The sequence below is a fragment of the Nicotiana sylvestris genome, chromosome 3, assembly GCF_000393655.2.
Source record: "Nicotiana sylvestris chromosome 3, ASM39365v2, whole genome shotgun sequence".
NCBI lineage: Eukaryota > Viridiplantae > Streptophyta > Magnoliopsida > Solanales > Solanaceae > Nicotiana > Nicotiana sylvestris.
Genome location: NC_091059.1, coordinates 200,942,715 through 200,964,962, shown reverse-complemented (window position 1 = coordinate 200,964,962; position 22,248 = coordinate 200,942,715). Strand labels below are relative to the sequence as shown.

The 22,248-nt window shown below is 39.5% G+C and overlaps 1 protein-coding gene across 4 annotated transcripts; it reads left to right on the top strand.

Annotated features, from left to right (window-relative positions):
• Positions 1-1,629: 1,629 nt before the first annotated feature.
• LOC104234751 (boron transporter 4-like) lies at positions 1,630-21,086 on the top strand. 4 transcript variants are annotated; one of them, XM_070171373.1, is made up of 14 exons: positions 1,630-1,866; positions 1,940-2,022; positions 2,138-2,330; positions 2,411-2,549; positions 2,638-2,803; positions 9,256-9,422; positions 9,517-9,690; positions 9,775-9,870; positions 9,970-10,086; positions 10,165-10,496; positions 10,733-11,012; positions 11,098-11,238; positions 19,924-19,991; positions 20,809-21,086. In XM_070171373.1, the coding sequence occupies exons 1-14, from the start codon at positions 1,763-1,765 to the stop codon at positions 20,828-20,830; spliced, it is 2,082 nt and encodes a 693-aa protein (XP_070027474.1). In that variant the 5' UTR covers positions 1,630-1,762; the 3' UTR covers positions 20,831-21,086. The 4 variants fall into 4 exon arrangements, with proteins under 4 accessions (XP_070027474.1, XP_070027476.1, XP_070027475.1 ...); XM_070171376.1 differs by having other exon boundaries at positions 1,752-1,866; positions 2,142-2,330; XM_070171375.1 differs by lacking the exon at positions 2,138-2,330 and having other exon boundaries at positions 1,987-2,022; positions 2,480-2,549.
• The last annotated feature ends 1,162 nt before the right edge of the window (positions 21,087-22,248 follow it).

The window sequence follows — 22,248 nt, the reverse complement described above, 5'->3', positions numbered from 1 at the left end:
GGTAATGAATTCTACATAAGGGATTGTGAGTGACGAATTGGTCGGGCTTGCCTAGCATCATGTTGGACGCCATCACGACCGGGGATTGGGGTCGTGACACATATCATTATCATGGGTATTTTTCCCTTTTTATTTTGCATGGTACGCCATCTCCAAATTGGTTGTCCTCAACTGTGTTGATTGGTAAATTTCGGCCATGATGAAGGTTTAAACTGAAAACAAGCGAATATTAACAAAAATTATTACTATCTTTGGATGAATAGCAAATTTGCTTGAGTTCCCGGTAACGGAACCAAACTGTTTAACCCAAAAAATAGTTTTCAAGGTCAAAGCAATAATTTTAAATGACGGGCCACAAGTAACCGATTCAATCCGAAAGATATAAAATTTCGTTAATACAACGTGATAGAGAAGTGGGAAATAAATTCAATGACAGATAATATAATAAAAATAAAGCAAAGAATAAAGAATTCTTATTGAATGATCCTTGATAGGATAATGAGCTGAACAGAGCTTGAAGGGCTGAACTATGGCTAACTTGGGAGCAAGATGCTACGAATTATAATGTATAAAATTGTAGAGAAGAAAATTAGATTCCCCTGATGGTGGTAAAAGTATGTCTATTTATAGGGCCAAATCTAAGTAACTAGTCTCCTTGAATTAAGGGTCCATTATGAGCATTTACTCAATCCATCCATTACTTTTGGAATACTTGTAACAGCTGTGTAAATGCTGGAATTCCGTAACTGATGAGTTAATTCCATAACTGATGAGTTAACTCCGTAATTAATGAGTCAATCTCGTGCCTGTTGAGTCAATCCCGCGCCTGTTGAGTCAATCTCGTGCCTGTTGAGTCAATCTCGTGCCTGTTGAGTCAATCTCATGCGCGTTGAGTCAATCTCGTAATTGATTGCCTTGTTCTGACTGTTACAATCATTTATTGCATTTATTAATAATTGATTTGTAACTGATGGTGTAATGATGGTAAATCCCATATAATCCGGGATTAATTTATTCCTTCCTCATTTGTAATTATGAGATATTCTCTCGCGCCTGATCTGGGCTATTTCATGATGATCAGTTTCGGGGCTAACAAGCACGGTATGAGTATGTTCGGTCCCGGGGGTGTTTCACATATCATCTTTACATGTCATTCTTCACTTTTCTTCAAACTTTACTGACACGTGTCGTCATTTAATAGACCCACATCACGAGTCTAATTTTTAATAATACAATGTGTACGGTTCCTGATCGAGTACTTACACGTGAAATGAGAGAAATTAATGATAAGTGCAACTCACAAAAAACAAATGAATGATACGGCCATGGTGACATGACTATAAGATCTTCATCTTAATCTTTGAAAAAACTTAAAGTTAGCTCAGATCGTCATGCGTGACCTTTGGCTTTTAGTTTTGAACCAATATTTTATATTTGAGTTGACCTAATTTAATTGTCTTCTTCTCATCAGAGACGTGGCCAGCTAGCCAATTATTGGAATCTACAAAATTTTCTATTCCAAAAAAAAATAAAAAAATAATAATAATAATAATAATAATAACCTAGGCACAAGAGCACAAGTTTTGGTACGGTGTTTAAGGCCCTACTAGCAAGTAAGAGCTACCAACTCCTGGCTCTTCTTTTAAGCAGTTGCATCTCTGAACGAACACTGAGAACTTTTAGTTTGAGAAACAAATAGTAACAAAGTCCCTGCAAGAATGTGAGACGACAAAAATCAGGTAACTAACGGTTATCAACAGTAATGAAGATTCAGGGAATTCCATTAAAAGGCATTGCAAAGGATATTGGAGGGCGCGTGTCTTGCTACAAGCAGGATTGGATTGCCGGTATCAGATCCGGGATAGGGTATATGTTTTTCATTAGTTGGTTCTAAAACAAACTTAATTTAGCAAACGATAATTTACATGTTTCTTGCCAGGATATTGGCTCCAACTACGTATATATTTTTCGCATCTGCTCTTCCAGTTATTGCTTTTGGAGAACAGTTGAGCAGAGATACAGGTTCTTCTATACAGTATTTCAAACTTTTATTGTCAAATGAGGTTCAAAACAAACAAACTTTCTTGATAAAAAAATTATTATCACATGCATTAATTGACTCGATTTGCAATGTTAGATAGGAGCCTGAGCACTGTGGAGACTTTAGCTTCTACTGCTATTTGTGGTATCATTCACTCCATATTAGGTGGGCAACCTCTATTGCTATTAGGAGTTGCAGAACCTACTATTATTATGTACAGTTACCTCTACAAGTTTGCCAAAGGGAGAGACGACTTGGGACAAACCCTTTACTTAGCTTGGACTGGATGGTGTATATAGTGTGTTTTCAATTTTCAGATACAAAATTACATCATAACTCATATATAAATAATGCAAAATAAATTTGCAGGGTTTGTGTGTGGACAGCTCTAATATTGATTCTTCTAGCAGTATTTAATGCCTGTTCCATCGTCAATAGATTTACAAGGATTGCTGGGGAGACTTTTGGCATGCTTATCACCGTGCTTTTCATGCAAGAGGCAATTAAGGTATTTTAAATGCACAAAAAGATTAATGTGTCTATTAAAGAATGAAATCTTAATCAGGTCGCATTGGTAATGTAATTTTAATTTGCAGGGATTGGTGAGTGAGTTTCACATCCCTAAATCGGAGGACCCAAGTTCAGAAAAATATAAGTTTCATTGGCTTTACACAAATGGGTTGCTTGGAATCATATTCACTATTGGCCTTCTCTATACAGCCTTAAAGAGCAGGAAAGCAAGGTCATGGTGGTATGGCACAGGTTTGTATATCCAGCTATGTTATTGTTGGTTCCCCAAGTACATGCACGTATACATGACCGTCAAATAAATGTCGGATGTCCAGCCAACAAAGACTTAAAGTAATTGTTAATTAAGCTAACTTAAGATTAGTTAACTTTCAAAAATAATCAAGAATGATTGTTTTTCTACTAAACTACCATCACAAAAAATAAACAAGCAATTAACTAAACTGACAGGAGCGTAAGAATTTATGATCAGATTTTAATCAGAGGAGATGAAGATTCCAGGATTGTGATCGGTTTATTAATCCTATTGAGTTCGTAACTACACATGTTAATCTGAATTATCTATGGTTGCTACTTGATTGGATCGTTTATATCAATAGCATGTTTATTTATCTGTCTATTCATAATATATCAATCCTATATTCCTATGATATTGAATCTATCATAAACGAATACAATACAATATTCAACTAAGCGAGACTGTTAGATATGAACCTATCATAACAGCAAAATCTTTCCCCGAGCCACGGGTTTAGAAATAAGCTCTTTCTAACTGTGGTCTAATCTAAACATAGATTTCCCAAGCATAGCAAAGATAGAAGAGTAAATTGGTGGACACATGATTCATAAATTAAAACTAGAATTAGAGAAATAACAAACGATGATAACTCGAATTAATAAAGATGTAATTAATAAACCTTCAATATTCATGGTAACAACAACCCAAGAAAATTGAGTGCTTAGCCACTCTTAATTAAAGTAACAATCATCCAAGTGTTTTGCATGGATAAATAAAGATGAAGCAATGAAGAACTCGATGATTTTCACCTCCAAAATTGCTTTGCACATTGATCTTGCCTCTAAATAATGTCCAACCCATCAAAATTAGGTTTAAAGCCCCTTTTATACTTGTTAGGAACATGCACGAAATAATATTCTCCAAGTTGAAATAGGAGAGTTTTGAGGTTGGCGCCACAGCTAGCGCAGGGTGCCAATCCAGATGGAGAAGATTTTCGCCTGTTGTCTTTGTCATATTGAGGGGCGCCAAGCGCCACCTTGGACACCCGATTTTCTGCAATTTTGTGCTCAGCAGCCTTTGACGTTTTAGTTGGTGCTTTGCGCCTTTCTGGATGCTAAACTCATACTCCCTTAAAATTCTTCCTCTTTGGCTTGAAATCGCGTGCATTCTTTCCAAATCACTTCCAATTGATTCCTACATATGAAGCACCATAGTTAAGCTCGAGTTGACAATATTCACATTAAAGTTAACAAGATTGATGTATAATATAAGGAAAATTTCTTGCGATTTTTTTTTTTTAATTTTTATCCAAATATCACCACGCCACACTTAAGCTCTTGCTCATCCCCGAGCAACCTAGCTAAGACTTGCTAACCATCATATCCCGGAATACCTATCCTCGGGATCGTGATGACGCCTAAAATTTTACTTGCTAGGAAAGCCAACGTTAGCTATATTTATTAATAAGTCTTAGCAATTCAAATCAAACAATAGCAACAAAACCAAATAGTCTGAAATAAGATGATAAACTACTGAACGACGTACTCCAAATACAAATACCAGAATGTGGAGTCATGACTACATGAGTGTCTAGAGTACTACAAATAATAGTCTGAACAAAATACAACCGTTTGAATCAAAATAAACCGCAATTATAACATAGAAAGGGACTTTAGTGTTGCGGACGCCGTGCAGATATACCTCGAGTCTTCACAGGTAGCTGGATCCGAGAAATCTCGCTCGGCACTACTGGGACCCACTCTGGTATCTGCACAAAAAGTGTAGAGTGTAGTATGCGTACAAGAGACCCCATGTACTCTTTAGGTGCCGAGCCTAACCTTGACGAAATAGTGACGAGGCTAAGAAGGGTCACTTACATAACCTGTACGCAGTAATAATAATAACAGGAAAAACAGGAAATGGAAGTAAAGCAGTTAACTCATGAAAATAAACTCAATTCAACTATGAGAGATCCCATAATAACCAGTCTCATAGTCTCATATCACAATACCGAGGAAAATCCAACAAATCATAAACAAGTACAAGATATACAATCGGTTGCGACGCGCAACCTGATCCCACCATATCATCATCTGTCAATGTCATAATCCGTCCTTATTCCACCATTTCAAATCATTATCTTTATGTTGTTGTTGCAGCGTGCAACCCGCTCCCCAAATAATTTCATTCAACATAAACAATTTTAAAAGAAAAATTTACAAGAATTTCTACATCAGGAGGGTAAATGTAAAAAGCAATAAAGAACCGCATAATAAATCAAGAATCTCAACAACTCGAAGTCTCAACTTTACCAATACACTGATATCTATCAAATAAACAACTCATGCACAGGAAACCACATTTATAGAATGCAACAAATATTACAAAACAATAAGGCAAATAAAGCATATGACAATTTATGTGTGCAAGTAAAGCAAGCAGAGGCAAGTAGCAAATAAGCATGGAGTCATGGAAGGGACTGATAATTTATTATAAGAATAATTAGATGACAACTAACAATTATGGCATAGAAGTCAAATTAAGCATGAAATAATTAAGGCATTAAGCAAGATATATCACCAAATAAATGAAAACCTGGAAACAAATATCATGACGGCGTATATACACTCGTCACCTCGCATATATGCCGTTTTCCATATAATTCACATATCACATAGTTCAAGGTTCCCTAATCCTCTCGAGTCAAGGTTAGACCCAACACTTACCTCACTTCATGAATCAAATAAATCAACCAACCACGACCTTGCCTTTTGAACAACCAAATCTAGCAGATTATCAAACAAATGATTCAAAATAAGCTTTAGAAAGAACCCATTAATGAGAGAGGTTCAATTTTGATCATTTTTGAAAAGGTCAACAAAAGCCAACCCCGGGCTTGCTTGGTCAAAACCTGAGGATCAGAGCAAAACCCGATTACCCATTCACCCTCGAGCCCATTATGTTATTTGTTTTAAATTCGACATCAATTTGAGGTCTAAACCTCACTTTTACACAAATCCCTAGTTCTACCCCAGATCCTTAATTTCTACGTGAAAATTCTAAATTCGATGTTGACATCTCATGAAAAGTAATGGGTAATTGAAAAAAAATGGATTAATGTCACTTACCAATGAATTTGGAAAGAGAAATCTCTTGGAAAATCGCATATAGAGTGTTTAGGGTTGAGAAATGGTGTAAAATGAGCTAAGTCTCGATTTGTCCCTCTTTTACCCAGCTGCAGATATCACAATTACGATGTCTTGTTCGCAATTGCGAGCATCGCAAATGCTAGACAAAGGTCGCAAGAGCAAACCCTGCCACAAAGGTCCAGAATTTGCAACTGTGAATAGACCCACCTTTGCAAATGTAGACAATTTCTTCGCAATTTCGAAGATCACTCAAAGCCCACTGAGTCGTATATGCGACCTCTGACAGTTCACAAATGCAAACAAGTTCCTCGAAATTGCAAGATTAACCCAACCCAGTCCATGCTCGCATATGCGAGCTATTTTTCGCAAATGCGAGAGCTGCAACAGAGCACCGGAGCTGGAAAGACACCAACTAACTTTGCATTATCCAAACTCATCAGAAACTCACTCGAGCCCCTCAGGCTCTAAACCAAACATACATATAAGTGTAATAATATCATATGAACTCAAATCACCAAAATAACATCTAAATCTACAAATCGAACCTCAAAATGAATTATATTTCAAAAGGAACTTAAGAACGACTAGAATCACATATAATCATCCAAATCATGCCAAATAAGTTCCGAATTGAACCAAATTTTGCATACAAGTTTCAAAAAGAGATACAGACCTATTCCAAGTTTCAACATCAAAATTTGAACCCGATAGCTATGAAGTCAATTTACGGCCAAACTTAGGAAATTTACAAACTTTCAAAATACTACTTTTTTGCAAAATGAGTCAAATAAATCTAGGGACCTCTAATTTCGATTTTGGGTATACGCCCAATTCCAAAATTATGATACACAAACCTATTGGAAATGTCAAAATACCGATACGGGGTTGTTTTAACAAAAGTTGACCGTGGTCAACTCAAGTTATTTTTAAAGACAAACTAAAGTTTTCTTGAAATTTTACATAAAAGCTTTTCAAAAAGCGATAAGGACTATGAACGCAAACCAAAAATATCAAACAGAGCTAACAGAGGTCTCAGAACATAGAAATAAGGGCTAATACTCAAAATGACCTATCGAGTCGTCACATTCTCCACCTCTAAAAGAAATATTTGTCCTCGAACAAATACATAAAAGTACATGGACTGGTGAAAATGTGGGGGTATCTACTCCGCATATCAAACTTGAATTCCCACGTGGCTGCCTCGATCGGCTTACCGCTACACTGCACTGTAATAGAAAAATAACTCTTAGACGTCAACTTCCAGACCTATTGTGCTACAATAGCCATTGGCTCCTCCTCATATGTCAAATCGTTGTCCAGTTGGACTGAGCTAAAATCTAATACATGGGACGAATCACCGTGATACTTTCGGAGCACGGTAATATGGAATAGGTGAACTACTGATAAACTAGGTGGCAATGCAAGCTTGTAAGCCACCTCACCAACTCTCTCAAGAATCTCAAAGGGTCGGATATGCTTAAGTCTAAACTTTTCCTTCTTCCCGAACCTCATCACACTATTCGTGGGTGAACCCGAAGCAAAACCCCCCTCCAATAATGAATGCAACATCACAAACTCTCTGATCAACATAACTCTTCTGCCTAGACTGTGTTGTACGAAGCCGATCTGAATCATCGTGACCTTTTCCAAGGCATCCCGAACCAAATTAGTACCCAATAACCGAGCCTCCCTTGGCTCAAACCAACCAACTGGAGAACTACATCGGTTCCCATATAAGGCCACATAAGAAGCCATCTGAATACTGGATTGGTAGCTGTTATTGTAGAAAATTTTTGCAAGCAGCAAGAATTGATCCCAAGAACCTCCAAAATCCATAACACAGGTGCGAAGCATATCCTCCAATATCGGAATGGTGCACTCAAACTGCACGTCTGTCTTGGGGTGAAATTTTGTACTCAACTCAACTCGGGTGCCTAGCTTACGTTGTATAGCCCTCTAGAAATGCAATATGAACTACGTGCCTCGATCAAAAATGATGGACACTAGCACACCTTGAAGACGAACGATCTTGAGGAAACAGATCTCAACAGGTCGCTATGAAGAATAGGTAGCTTCCACCAGAATGAAATACGTCTACTTGTTCAAACTATCCACAATAACCCATATCTTCAAAGCCCGTGGGAGCCCAACAACAAAATCTGTGGTAATATGCTCCCACTTCCACTAGGGAATCTTAAATTTCTGAAGCAAACCGCCAAGCCTCTGAGTCATGAATAGGGTAATTCTTCTCATGAACCTTCAACTGCCGAGATGCGTATGCAATCACCCTGCCATCCTACATCAACATTGCACCAAGACCAATACGTGATGTACACAATGCATAGTGTATGACCCCGAACCTGGGGGCAACACCAATACCGGAGTTGAACATTGTCTTGAGCTTCTGAAAGCTCGACTCATACTCATCAGACCACCTGAATGGGGCACCCTTCTGGGTCAATCTAGTCAATGGAGCTGCGACGGATGAAAACTCCTCTATGAACTGACGATAATAACCCACCAAACCCATGAAGCTACTAAACTTTACTACAAGTCTACACTAGTATACTACTAATTGTCAAAGCAAGCTAACACCAAAATCTAGCTACAAATTGAAAACAAGAAGCTAAGCTCAAGACTAATGTCGAGCCCCTCAAAATTTGGTTTAGAAACACTTTTATACTTATTAGGAACATGTAGGACTGAAATAAACCCCCTCCAAGTCGAAATAGGAGGGTTCCGTAGTTGGGCACCATAGCTGGCTCGGGGAGCTAAGCCGGACGATGAACATTTTAGCCCGCTACCTTTGCCTCTTTGCGGGGCGCCAAGCGCCAACCCGGATGCCTAGTTTTCTGCAATTTCGTGCTCAGCTGCCTTTGGCGTTTTAGTTGGAGTTGTGCATCCTTCTGGACGTCAAACACATACTCCCTCAAAATTCTTCGGTTATGGCTTCAAATCACGCGCATTATTTCTAAATCACTTCCGATTAATTCCTACACATAAAGCCCCATAATTAAACTCGTGCCTTCATTATTCATATTAAAATTAACAAGATTGAGGCATAAATAAAGGCAAATTATATGCGAAAATATGGATTTTTAGCCATGCCATAGATATTTCTATGAAGGTAAATCATTTAAGTAAGGATAGAATTACAAGTTTAACATTAAATTATTTCTAATATAGAAATATGCTCTTTTTGGCACAGTCTAAAAGGAAAGTGTATCCTATAAAATGGGACAAAGGGATTATATGTTATCATTGGGTCTCTAACTTTATTTTTATGTTAAAATGATCAGGCTGGTTTAGAAGCTTTGTAGCTGATTATGGAGTTCCATTGATGGTTCTTGTGTGGTCAACTCTCTCATTTATGGTCCCTGGCAAACTTCCATCTGGAGTTCCTAGAAGGCTCTATAGTCCCCTTCCTTGGGAATCTACTTCTTTATATCACTGGATTGTAATTAAGGTGAAGTAAAATTTGTGAAAGGTTCCATCTTGACCAGTTGGTTAATTATATGGGAAATCTTGGGATTAATTTAACACTACCTAATTAACTGCAGGATATGGGGAAGGTTCCTCTAGTATACATATTTGCTGCCCTAATACCAGCCTTGATGATAGCTGGTCTCTATTTCTTCGATCACAGTGTTGCTTCTCAGATGGCACAACACAAGGAGTTCAACCTAAATAATCCTTCTTCTTATCATTATGATATCTTACTCTTGGGATTTATGGTATCGTCTATCATCTATCATTATCTGTTGCTGTTTAAATAATCAAGACCAATAATATTGACATGGATTGAAGCTTCTCCTTAGACTTTGCTATGTGGTTTGATTGGATTGCCTCCTTCAAATGGTGTCTTGCCACAGTCCCCTATGCACACTAAGAGCTTGGTTGTTCTTAAGAAACAGGTAAAACATAACCAAATTAATATGTGAGAAGTTATATATGCTACTGATTTAGTTTGTTGAATTTGAAAGTTAACACTTTGTGTAATTAACGCTAACCAGCTGATCCGAAAGAAGATGGTTGAAAGTGCAAAGGAAAGTATCAGGCGAAAAGCTAGCAACTCCGAAATCTATGTCAACATGCAAACTGTGTTCATAGAAATAGACAGTTCTCCTGTTGTAAGTCTATTTTATACAATTCTTGAACGTTGATTAACTTTTCAAATACCACTGAATCTCTTGACACATCTTGTGCAGACTGCTGTAGTTAAAGAGCTGGAACACTTGAAGGAGGCAGTAATGAAGCATGAACTAAATGAATATGAAAATGGTGAAAAGTTAAATGGAAAATTTGATCCAGAGAATCATATTGATGCTTACTTGCCCGTTCGATTGAATGAACAAAGAGTGAGCAACCTATTGCAGTCACTACTAGTGGCAGCATCAGTAGGTGCAATGCCAGTGATAAAAAAGATACCAACATCAGTTCTTTGGGGATATTTTGCATACATGGCTATTGACAGCCTGCCAGGAAATCAACTATGGGAAAGAATCTTTCTTCTCTTCATCACCCCTAGCAGGAGATTTAAGTAAGTTCATTCATTTTGATATATGAAGTAATTACTCCCTCTAGTCCTTTTTACATAATACTATTCCCTTTTCTGTCTGTTCCAACAAGAATAACATTTTTTTATATTTGAAAATAATTTAATTTTTTACTTTTTATTTTATCTTTAATGACATGCTTTTTTGGCTACAGAAATGTCATGACATGTTTGATATGACAAATTATGTGATTTCTCGAAACGTACCATGATGGCTGTAGGGTCCTAAAAGGGATGCATGCATCTTTTGTGGAGACAGTACCATTCAAATACATTGCAATATTCACAGTGTTCCAATTTGTGTTCTTACTTGTGTGCTTTGGAGTCACATGGATTCCCATAGCTGGCATTCTCTTCCCATTGCCATTCTTTATTCTCATAAGCATAAGGCAACATTTGCTTCCCAAGTTGTTCCACCCTCGTCATTTGCAAGAGCTTGATGCAGCTGAGTATGGGGAATTTGCTGGTTCTCCACAACGTGCACTTAGCTTTTCTTTCAGTGTATGTCTTGTCTCCTGGCCTAATTCATTTTGGATTATCTTCATGTCTTAAAACAAATCTATATATATGCTGTCAAATTTATTAGGAAACGGAGGCAACTATTCCAAGAATTGAAGAAGCTGAAATTGAAATTTCGGATGCTGAGATTTTGGATGAACTTACGACCAGTAGAGGAGAGTTGAAAGTCAGGACAGCTAGCTCCAGCGAGGCCGATAAGCGCCCACAGGTACCGTGAGATATATGAATATCGTACTCCATCTGTTTCAGTTTATGTAATATTATTTTCTTGTTAGTCTTGAAAAAATAACTCCTTTCTATATATAGAAACAATTATGTCTTAAACTTCCTAATGCCATTATTGGCATGCAGTTATAGTTATAGAAATCTCATGGCACTTTCAAGACCATAAGTTTTTCTTTTTGCGTTTCTTAATTATTATGCTCAGTCAAACATTGAGACAAATTTGAAACGGAGGGAATAGTTCCCAAGTTGCCCGAAAAGGTTTTATTGATAGAGATTAATGATACCTTTGCAGGTTCACCCCAACTGTTAACACAGAATCTTGAGGGACAAGGTAACTATATAGTGATAAATACCGGCATATAATGTTTGTATGAACTATACATGAATGAACCAATGGAAGTTAAGAGTAAAATAGACAACAAGATCTCCATGCATGGTTCTAAATTCTAGTGAAATTTTAAATATATTAGGTTGGTGTCACTGCAGATATGTGTCCATAGTTGTAAAGTGTATAATGCTATAAAACTTTTAGGTCTAGCATGAGAGTGAACTGCACTGCAGTATATTCTAAAAGGCAATTTCTAGTTGAATAATCTCCGATGATTATGAGTCACTGCATGTTAAATACTCATATTGGTTTTGATAGACATTCTTCTTTATTTCAGAGCATTATATAAGGAAATAGTCGAGGTCCCAATGTATCCAAATATTTACATAATCGAGTTATTTTTATGATAATATTAATTTGTTACATGACGAAATTGATAACTATATAACTTGATATTACAAGTTGAAATTCACTAATAGCATAAAAATAATTTTCAGCTACTAGTGTATCTAACTATATCCAAAAAAAGTATACTACAACAACCCAGTATAGTCCCACGAGTGAGGTCTGGGGAGGGTAGTGTGTACGCAGACCTTACCTCTATCCCGATGGGGTAGAGAGGCTGTTTTCAATAGACCCTCGGCTCAAGAAGACGAAATGATAAAAAGAGAAAATATATCAGTATCATCATGAAAATAATAACACAACATAAGAACCAGTGAATAGAAGAAAGGCAGAAATAATGACCAGTAAATAATGCACGACACTATGAAAACGGAAGAGTAGTGTAAACACAGCCCTGACCACTAGTAGTCTATGACTAAATCCTATTAGCCTAACCTCACACTGGAAGACTAAATATGCTCAAATACTTCCTAACCCACAACCTTAATGCTCGACAACCAAAGCTTCCTACCGAGTTCTATGTCCTCGCAGATCTGAAGTCTCGCCATATCCCGCCTGACCATCTTTCCCCAATACTTCTTAGGCCACCCTCTACCTCTCTTCATTTCCACCAATGCCAACCGCTCGCACCGCCTTACTGGGGCATCCAAGCTCCTCCTCTGAATATGCCCGAACCATCTGAGTCTCACTTTCCACATCTTGTCATCAATAGGAGCCACGCCCACCTTCTCCTGATTATCTTCATTCCTAATCTTATTCATCCTTGTGTGCTCGCACATCCACCTCAGCATCCTTATTTCTGCTACTTTGATCTTCTGGGTATGTGAGTTCTTAACTGGCCAACACTCAGCCCCATACAACATGGCCGGCCTAACTACCGCTCTATAAAACTTCTCTTTGAGTAGCAGAGGCACTTTCTTGTCACACAAGACTTCAGATGCTAACTTCCATTTTGTCCACCCCACCCCTATACGGTGTGTGACATCCTCGTCGATATCTCTACCTCATGGAATGACCCAAGGTACTTGAAACTACCTCTCTTAGAAATGACCTGCGATCCAAGCCTCACGTCCATGTCCTCTTCCCTCGGCTCGACACTGAACTTACATTCATGGTTCCGTCTTTGTCTTGCTCAACTTGAAAGCTTTTGACTCAACGGCCTGTCTCCAAACCTCCAACCTCTTGTTAACGCCATTACACGTCTCGTCAATCAAAACAATGTCATCAGTGAATAACATACATCATGGTACCTCTCCTTGAACATGCTGTGTCAGTGCATCCATCACCAGAGCAAACAGGAATGGGTTGAGCGCAGATCCTTGGTGTAACCTTGTAACAACTGAAAAATGCTCGAAGTTGCCTCCCACTGTCCTAACCTGAGTTTTAGCTCCATCATACATGTCCTTAATCGCCCTAATGTAGGCAACCAACACACCTTTAGCCTCTAGGAATCTCCAAAGAACCTCTCTAGGAACCTTGCCATATGCTTTCTCCAGATCAATAAACACCATGTGCACATCCTTCTTCCTATCCTTGTATTGTTCCACCAACCTCCTAATAAGGTGGATAGCTTCCTTAGTATAACGACCTGGCATGAACCCGAACTGGTTTTCTGATACATACATCGTCCTCCTCACCCTCGCTTTTACTACCCTCTCCCACACTTTCATGGTATGACTCAATAATTTGATACCCCTATAATTGTTACAACTCTTAATGTCACCTTTGTTCTTGTACAATGGAACTACTATACTCCACATTCACTCGTCCGGCATCCTCTTCGTCCTGAAAATAACATTAAACAACCCTGTCAGCCACTCCAGACCTACTCTACCCACACACCTCCAAAATTCTACCGGAATCTCATCATGCCCGGTAGCTCTGCCCCTGCTCATCTTTCGCATATCTCCCACGACCTCTCCAACCTTGATGCGCCTACAATACCCAAAATCGTGGTGGCTCTCGGAACACCCCAACTCTCCTAGTACAATATCATGGTCCCATTCTTCATTTAGAAGTTTATAAAAGTAAGTCTGCCATCTCCGCTTAATCAGGACCTCTCCCATCAATACTCTATCATCCTCTTCTTTGATGCACCTCACTTGATCCATATCTCGCGCCTTCCTCTCCCTCACCTTAGCCAACCGAAATAATTTCTTCTCTCCCCCCCCTTTGGCCCCTAGATCCTCGTACAGATGACTAAAAGCTACATTTTTAGCCTCCGTGACTGCTATTTTTGCCTCCTTCCTAGCTACTTTATATCTATCCCTATTCACACTCCTCTCAACCTGGTATGCGCTACCTACTAACTTCAGGTACGTTGCCTTCTTCTCTTCATTCCACCACAAGTTGCCTTTGTGCCTACTTGCGAAACCCTTCGAGACTCCCAACACCTCTCTCGCTGCCTCCTATATATAATCCGCCGTGGTCGACCACATAACGCTCGCATCCCCACTACTCTTCCAGGCTCTCACGACCGATAGCCTCCCTTCCAACTCATAAGCTTTATCCTTAGTCAAGGCTCCCCACCTGATCCTCGGTCAACTACATGTAGTCCTCTTCTTCCTCTTCATCATAATACTGACGTCCATCACCAAGACCCTATGCTGTATCGCGAGGGTCTCACCCGGGATAACCTTGCAATCCTTACATAGCCCTTTGTCACACCTCCTAAGCAGTAGATAATCAATCTGAGTCTTTGCCACCGTGCTCTGAAAAGTAACCAAATGCTCCTCCCTCTTTGAAAAACTAGAGTTAGCCATCACTAGCTCAAATGCCCTTGCGAAATCCAATAGCGAAGTTCCTCCTGCGTTCCTATCCCCAAAACCAAAGTCACTATGCACCTCTCCATAGCCGCATGCAATCGGCCCAATATGACCATTAAAATTCCTTCCTATAAATAACCTCTCAGCAGGCAGAATACTACGCAAAATCTCATCCAACCCCTCCCAGAAACGCTTCTTGAGCTCCTCATCCAAGCCTACTTGCGGCGCATACGCACTAACAACATTTAGGGTGCACTGTCAAACCACCAACTTAATAGACATTAACCTATCATTCACCCGCCTAACCTATACCACATACTCTCTAAGTTCCCTCGATTCAACCCACCGAGTCTCTTGGACACATGCTATATTGACCTTCCTCTTCTGTAGGATCTTCGCTAGCACTATAAACTTACCCGTCAATGTACCTGTTGATACCTAATTTTTTCTATAATATTTTCAAAACTATTCTTTGGCATCAACTAGTATTTTTATACAATTTCTGCATTTTTGAAATATTTTAACTAATTTCTCCCTGCATTTTATTTATAAAACAATCACAAATTGCATCACAAACAGTTTTATAATAATTTTGTGGTTTAATTTTATATTTACATTTGTACTAAGTTTCAATTGTTGCACAAATAGTCACTTTTATATTTTTAGGCTGCAATTGTAAATACTTTGCAATTATAGCCCACACACGCATTACTATATTATTTTACTAGAAAAAAGCCTTTTATATTTTTTAAATATTAAGTAATTATTTTAAAATATTTTCAAACATTAATATCATTTCTTATAGCCTATTGGTTACTTTTAAAAATTGTTTTCTTAATTAAATAAGGTATTTAACAAATGGCCCTCTTATTTCGGATTTAGCCTAATTACCTAGCCCAATTTTAACCCCCCCCCCCCAATTTAATTGAATTAGCCCAAATATACCCAGCCCAAACCTATAATGTCCAAGCCGACCCCAAACCCTGTCAATCTCGACTGTTGATCACAGAGATCAACTGCCACAATTGCCCTATTCCTTTTTTGGTTCCAAATGACCCCCCCCCCCCCGAAAAACCTGGCCATTCTCACCAAAAAACCGCCCTAAAACCCTCTCCTCTCCGTTCTCTCTAATACCTAAACCTAACCCTAGCCGCTGCCACCCAAAATCAGCTCTAATCCCTTAAATCCCTGTCCGATCTATGGCATCCTATGGTTGTACGAGGCCTTTACTTGTCTCCAATCTCCCTTGGTTGCTCGATTGTGTGGATTCGTGGAAGGATTTCTAAGAGATCTGGCCCAGATCTCATTTTAAGCTCTTCAAAGGTTCGTTTATGGTCGGTGAATGATTTCTATCAAAGTCTCATGGCTCAAATCCTTGATTCAAAGGCCAGATTCTCTCTACCCTTTCTCCTTTCTTCAAGAAAACTAAAGTTTAGACTTGAATCGGTTCAAATCTCTGTAGATCTGGAGCGATTCTGAGTTCAACGCTAATCCTTTTCTAAAATTCCCTTATTTTCTTAACTACTTAATTGATTTCTAAATATTTTTTGTTATATTAGGATTTGTTTTCTTGTAGTTTGTTGGTCGAACCTCTGGGTATCTGAAGCGTTTTCAAACTTCCATGGCTATTCTTTTGGGTTCTTTTACTTCTTTACCATTGACCGATTTTTTTTAAACACTACAATACTTCAGGTTTTGACTTCTATGATTTCTGTTTGTTCGAATCTCTATGTGTTGACATGCTTTCAAGTTTTTCTTCTTTAAGTGTTTTGAAATTATTGTTTCAAATTATTTTCCGTCTAATTTCTCTATGTTCCTAAAAGCTTTACACAACCTATTTGTTTATGGGAATTGATACATTCTTTCCAAAATTGTTGAGTGATTTGCTCCGTTAAAATTTGTGTGCATGATTCTTCGTTATTTCCATGCTTGTGACCTTAACTAGTCGTTCTTGCTTTATTTGACCGCTGTATATTTACTGATTCTTTACATGATTCTTTCCTTACTTAAATCCTTGACTATTTTATTCTAAAGCTCTTTCTTTTAGTTTGATTTGAACTCCTTTCCTTAATAAGGCATCTGACTCTTACTTCTTTACTCAATCGAATTGTACCTCTTGCCTTAATTAGTTCCTGCCATTACCATTGGCTAATTTTCCTTGATTAAACGAGAAGACTATGTTGAATCTTTGTGTGATTGATTCTGAAATCCCTTAATTGTTGATTATTGATTACTTTACCTTATTTTCTCTACTCTTGAACTACTATATAAACTCTCTTATTTTAACTTCTTAGACACGGGCATTAGTTTATCAATACTCTCACACTCTAAAAAGCTCTCTATTCTCTTCTGTTACTTGCAATTCTCACTAATCCAGCTGGTTGTAAGCCAAGGCTAGCTATTTGCACCATCTCTGCTCTATACTCTGTATTCTCTCCTTAACTGGTATGTCTTGATTCGATTCAAATTCTAAAACTATGTGTTTCTTTGTTGGTTCAGTTCATTAGTTGTGACTTACAATCCTGTTTATTGTTTTTATTATCATGTTGCTCCATATGTAATCAACATGCCTAGATCACTGCCTAACTGTTGTCTCAACTTACTTGTTTGTCTACTATTTATCTAGCATGCCTAAGCTGTGTGTGGGATCAGCATGTCTACACTTGTCAACACTTGCCTAGCTTGTCCATTTAAGTTCTTGTCTGTTCTGCCTTACTCCTTCTGAGTTATCTAGTTTCTTCAATGTAACTCTAGTTGTGTTGCTTATGTGCCCTCAACATGTTTCTATTGTGATCTTTGTTTCATGACCTACCAGTTCTGCAGAACCCCATAAGAATTCTATATACCTTGTTGTTTATATGCTCCACTATTACTAAGGTGTATTCTATGTGTCCCCTACCTCTCTCTCCTTGTGTGGAGTCTGTTTGCCAAAGTGTTTTTCTGAAGTTGTTCGTTTTGTGACTTGTATTCTGATTTCAAGATGTTCTTTTTCATGCTTTTCTAACTGCTACCTTACCCAAACTAGTACTGGTTTACAAAAGGCCTTCTCACTCCTAAGACCCTTCTCTACACTGTTTACCAAAACTTTTTGTTTTAAATTATGCACTCACACTTATTCTTAGTCCATTAAGTCCTACCCCTCTGGTATGTGTACTACTTAGAGATCCCTGAGGTCTCTCTGAACTCTAGCATATCAGGGCTGGCTCTTCCACACTGCACATAATCAGTCTCTATTTGAGGAAAGTCTGGGTGTGAGCACTGCCCGGGATCCTTGAGGTCCTTAGGGAACTCTAAGACACCTGAACATGAATTAGGCTATGGATTCTTGGGCATTTGAGACTAGTGAAGGCTTGGTACACCAGGATTTGCTTTGGTCCTACTTCAGGCTCCCTATAGCTTAACTTCTATTCTATTTATGTAATTTTTATTCAGTCATTGGTCTGTAATAATTAATTGGAAACAGATAATGGGGTGATTAGTAAAAAGGGAGGGTAGTTGTATACTGTGGAAAAGTTGGGTATATAACATGTCTATAGGGTTCATTTCGATTCAAATGCATTTGATAGCATGCCTATAGGGTTCATTTTGGTTCAAATATGTTTTGTTAGATAATATGCCTATAGGATTTTGCTTTGGTTCAAATAAATTCTGCTTGCTTTACTTTACATGATTAGACACAATGACTATAGGATCTAAAAATTATTTTTAATTAGAAACCATGTCCATGGTGTGACAACCCGGCCAGTCGTCTCATGAGTTACCGCTCTGTTTCCCCCATTTTAGCTTCTTTACACTTTGTTATCCGTGTTTTATGTGATCGAGTTGATTAGTTCGAGTTCCGAGAGTATTTGGTAAGAAATGAGACACTTAGTCTCTTTTAAGAAGGCTTAAGTTGGAAAAGTCAACCGGACGTTGACTTATGTGTTAGAAGGCTCGAAAGTGAGTTCCGATGGTTCGATTAGCTTCGGTAGGTTATTTGTGACTTAGGAGCGCGATTGGAATGAGTTTTGGAGTTGTAGAGAAGAATTAGGCTCGAATTGGCGAAGTTAGTATTTTGGCGAATTCCAGTTGGTAGGTGAGATTTTGATACGAGGGTCGGAATAGAATTCCGAGAGTTGCAGTAGCTTTGTTAGATGATTTTGGTTGTGTGTGCAAAATTTCAGATCATTCGGAGGTGGTTTGGTCGGGTTGTTGATCAAATGCATGTTTTGGAAGTTTTAGAAGAAACTTAGGCTTGAATTCGATGCAATTTGATGGTTTTGGTGTTGTTTGAGGTGTTTTGATGATTGGAGCAAGTTTGAATAATGTTTTAAGATGTGTTGGTGCTTTTGGTTGAGGTCTCGGGGGCATCGGTGTGATTCCGGATGGCTAACAGATGATTTTGGGACTTAGGATGTTGTAGAAATCTGCAGATCAATGCTGTAGGGTTTTGCTCTATGCGATCGCTGGAGTGGCATTGCGATCGCATAGAAGCATTTTTGAGGGGTTGTTTGGTTGTTCAATGCGATCGCACAGTGTAAAGTTAATCCGGGATTTTCGTGGAGATTTGTTCAATGCGATCGCAGGAGCAGGTGTCCGATCGCATAGGCTAAGGTCATTGTGCTATGCGATCACAGAGGATAGGATACGATCGCATAAGGTTAATTCTGGAGCTGCATATTTTTATGCTATGCGATCGCAGAGTATTGGGCCGCGATCGCATAGGGTTGGCTACAGTGGTCCGGGCAGAATGTTAAAAACATTTCATCCACGAACCCAAACCCATTTCCTCCATTTTTGAGCAACCTTGAGAGCTTTTGGACGGGAATTGAAGGGGGTTTCGATGGGAAGTGATTGGAGGTAAGTCCTATGAACTAAAAACACGTTTTTATTGTGAAATTGATCTTGGAATCCATGGAAATTTAGCAAAAAGAGGAAAGACTAGGGTTTGAGTTTTAATATTCTAAATTTGGGATTTGAGGGGCCATTTGTTGTCCGATTTGAGAGATTTTTATATGTATAGACTTGTGGCGAGATAAGAAACCCGATGATGCAAAAATTTCTGAGTTTTGAGACGTGGGCCTGTGGCTCGGGTTTTGCTAATTTCGGGATTTTTGATATTTTCCAAATGCTTTCGCTTGGGCTTTGTTCCCTTAACATATTGTGACGTATTCGTTCTGATTTTGGATAGATTCGACGCGCGTGGAGGCCAATTCAAGGAGAAAAGGCGTCGCGAGCTAGAGAATTAGCCAGTTCGAGGTGAGTAATGGTTGTAAATGATGTCCTGAGGGTTTGAAATCTCGGACTGCACATCGTAGTGCTATATTGAGGCAAGATACGCGCTAGATGATGAGCGTGGGTTCTTTCACTACTAGGGATTGCGACTTGATCCATCCCGATTGATGATTTTACCGAATATTTGACTGAAATTCAATTGTTATCATCATGTTTTGGGCTGAGAACTACTGCTTTACTAATGCCCAAGGGGCTTGTGATGATTTTTGTACTGAGTGAGGCCGAGGGCCATATGTGAGGATATGCTGAGTTATATGAGGCTGAGGGCCTGAGATACTTTATATGCCACGAGGTGGCTTGAGTGATGTGAAGCCGAGTGCCGAGTGATGATTCCATGAGGTGGCTTGATATAGCGTTTGGGCCGTAAGGGGCCCCTCCGGAGTCTGCACACCCATAGTGAGCGCGGGTACCCATTATGCTGAGTGATTGATACTATGCCCGAGGGGCTGATATGAGTGATTGTGAGGTAGCCCGAGGGACTGATACTGTCCTGAGTGATTGATACTGAGCCCGAGGGGCTGATACTATGTTGAGCTATTGATACTGTGCCCGAGGGGCAGATTTCTACTTGTTATTTACCTGTTAATTTACCGGTTTTACTTGTTTCAAAAGGAATATCATTTGATTTCTTCACTGATTTACTGCTTTAAGTGATTTTACTGCTTTATATGGAATTGCTTTGTGCCTTTACGTGTTTTCATACTTTCAGCCATTATTTATAATTATTACTCACTGAGTCAGAGTACTCACATTACTCCCTGCACCGTGTGTGCATATTCAGGTATAGCAGAGTCCACACCTGAGCGCTGATTCCGTCCAGGCTAGGCAGTGATTTGGAGTTACGAGGTAGCTGTTGACGCCCGCAGCCCCTTGTCTCTCTTATCCTCTATCATTTATGTTTTCTTCAGACTGTTGTATCGGATTCCGTACTTTGTAGACCTATAATAGATTCTGTAGTAGCTCATGACTTGTGACACCCCGATTTGGGCTGTGTTAGGATGGTTCCTGCTGTTGTTAACGTTAAAATTCCGCAATTTATGAGTATTATATTATATGTTATTACTGTTTATGATGATTAACTGTTTAAAAGAGGTGTTCCGTTTTGGTCTGGCGGGCCTTGTCGTCGCAGAGAGGTGCCATCACGACCGGGTTCGGGGATTGGGTCGTGACAAGTTGGTATCAGAGCCTAGGTTACTTAGGTCTCACGAGTCATGAGCAGGTTTAGTAGAGTCTCGTGGATCGGTACAGAGACGTCTGTATTTATCCTCGAGAGGCTGCAAAACCTTTAGGAAAATTTCATATTCTTGAAACTCTTGTCCTGCGAACTTGTTGGTCCGAGTACTAAACTTCTGATATTCCATTCTCTCACAGATGGTGAGGACGCGAGCTACTGGACGAGGTGGATGACTACCAGTGCCACCCACTGAGGCCACCAAAGGCCGTGGACGAGGTCGTGAATGTGGCAGAAGTAGAGCAGCGAAGGCAGCACCTGTTGACCCACCAGCTGCCCCGGCTCCGGATCAGGCTCCAGCTATGGATGCTCCAGCAGCACCAGTTCAGGCACCAGCTGTGCCTATCGTGGTTCCGGGTCTTCAGGAGGCCTTGGCACAGATCTTATCAGTTTTCACTGGCCTGGCTCAGGCAGTTTCAGCCACTACAGCAGCAACTACTTCACAGGCCAGGGGAGGCAATTAGACCCCCGCTGCTCGCACACCTGAGCAGGTAGTGCATGGACTACAGACACCGGGGGCACCTCCAGCTCAACCGGTTGCACCAGCTTAGGAGTTTGTTGTGCCAGTTATGCCGGATGATGAGCAGCGTCGCCTTGAGATGTTTGGTAGACTCCAGCCTCCGTCATTCAGTGGTGCCGAGGGCGAGGATGCCCAGGGTTTTCTTGATAAGTGTCAGCGGATGCTCCGTACAGCAGGGATTCTTGAGACTAGTGGTGTCTACCACCTTTCAGTTTACTGGGGCTGCCTTTACATGGTGGGAGGCGTATGAGAGACGTAGGCTGGTTGGAGCAGCACCCCTTACATGGCAGCAGTTCTCCATTCTCTTCTTGGAGAAGTATGTGCCATAGTCCCACAGAGAGGAGCTGCGTAGACAGTTTGAGTGGTTGTGACAGGGGGATATGACTGTGTCACAATATGAGTCGAGGTTTTCTGAGTTGGCTTGTCATGCCATTTGGATGGTTCTGACAGATCTGAGAGGATCAGAAGAT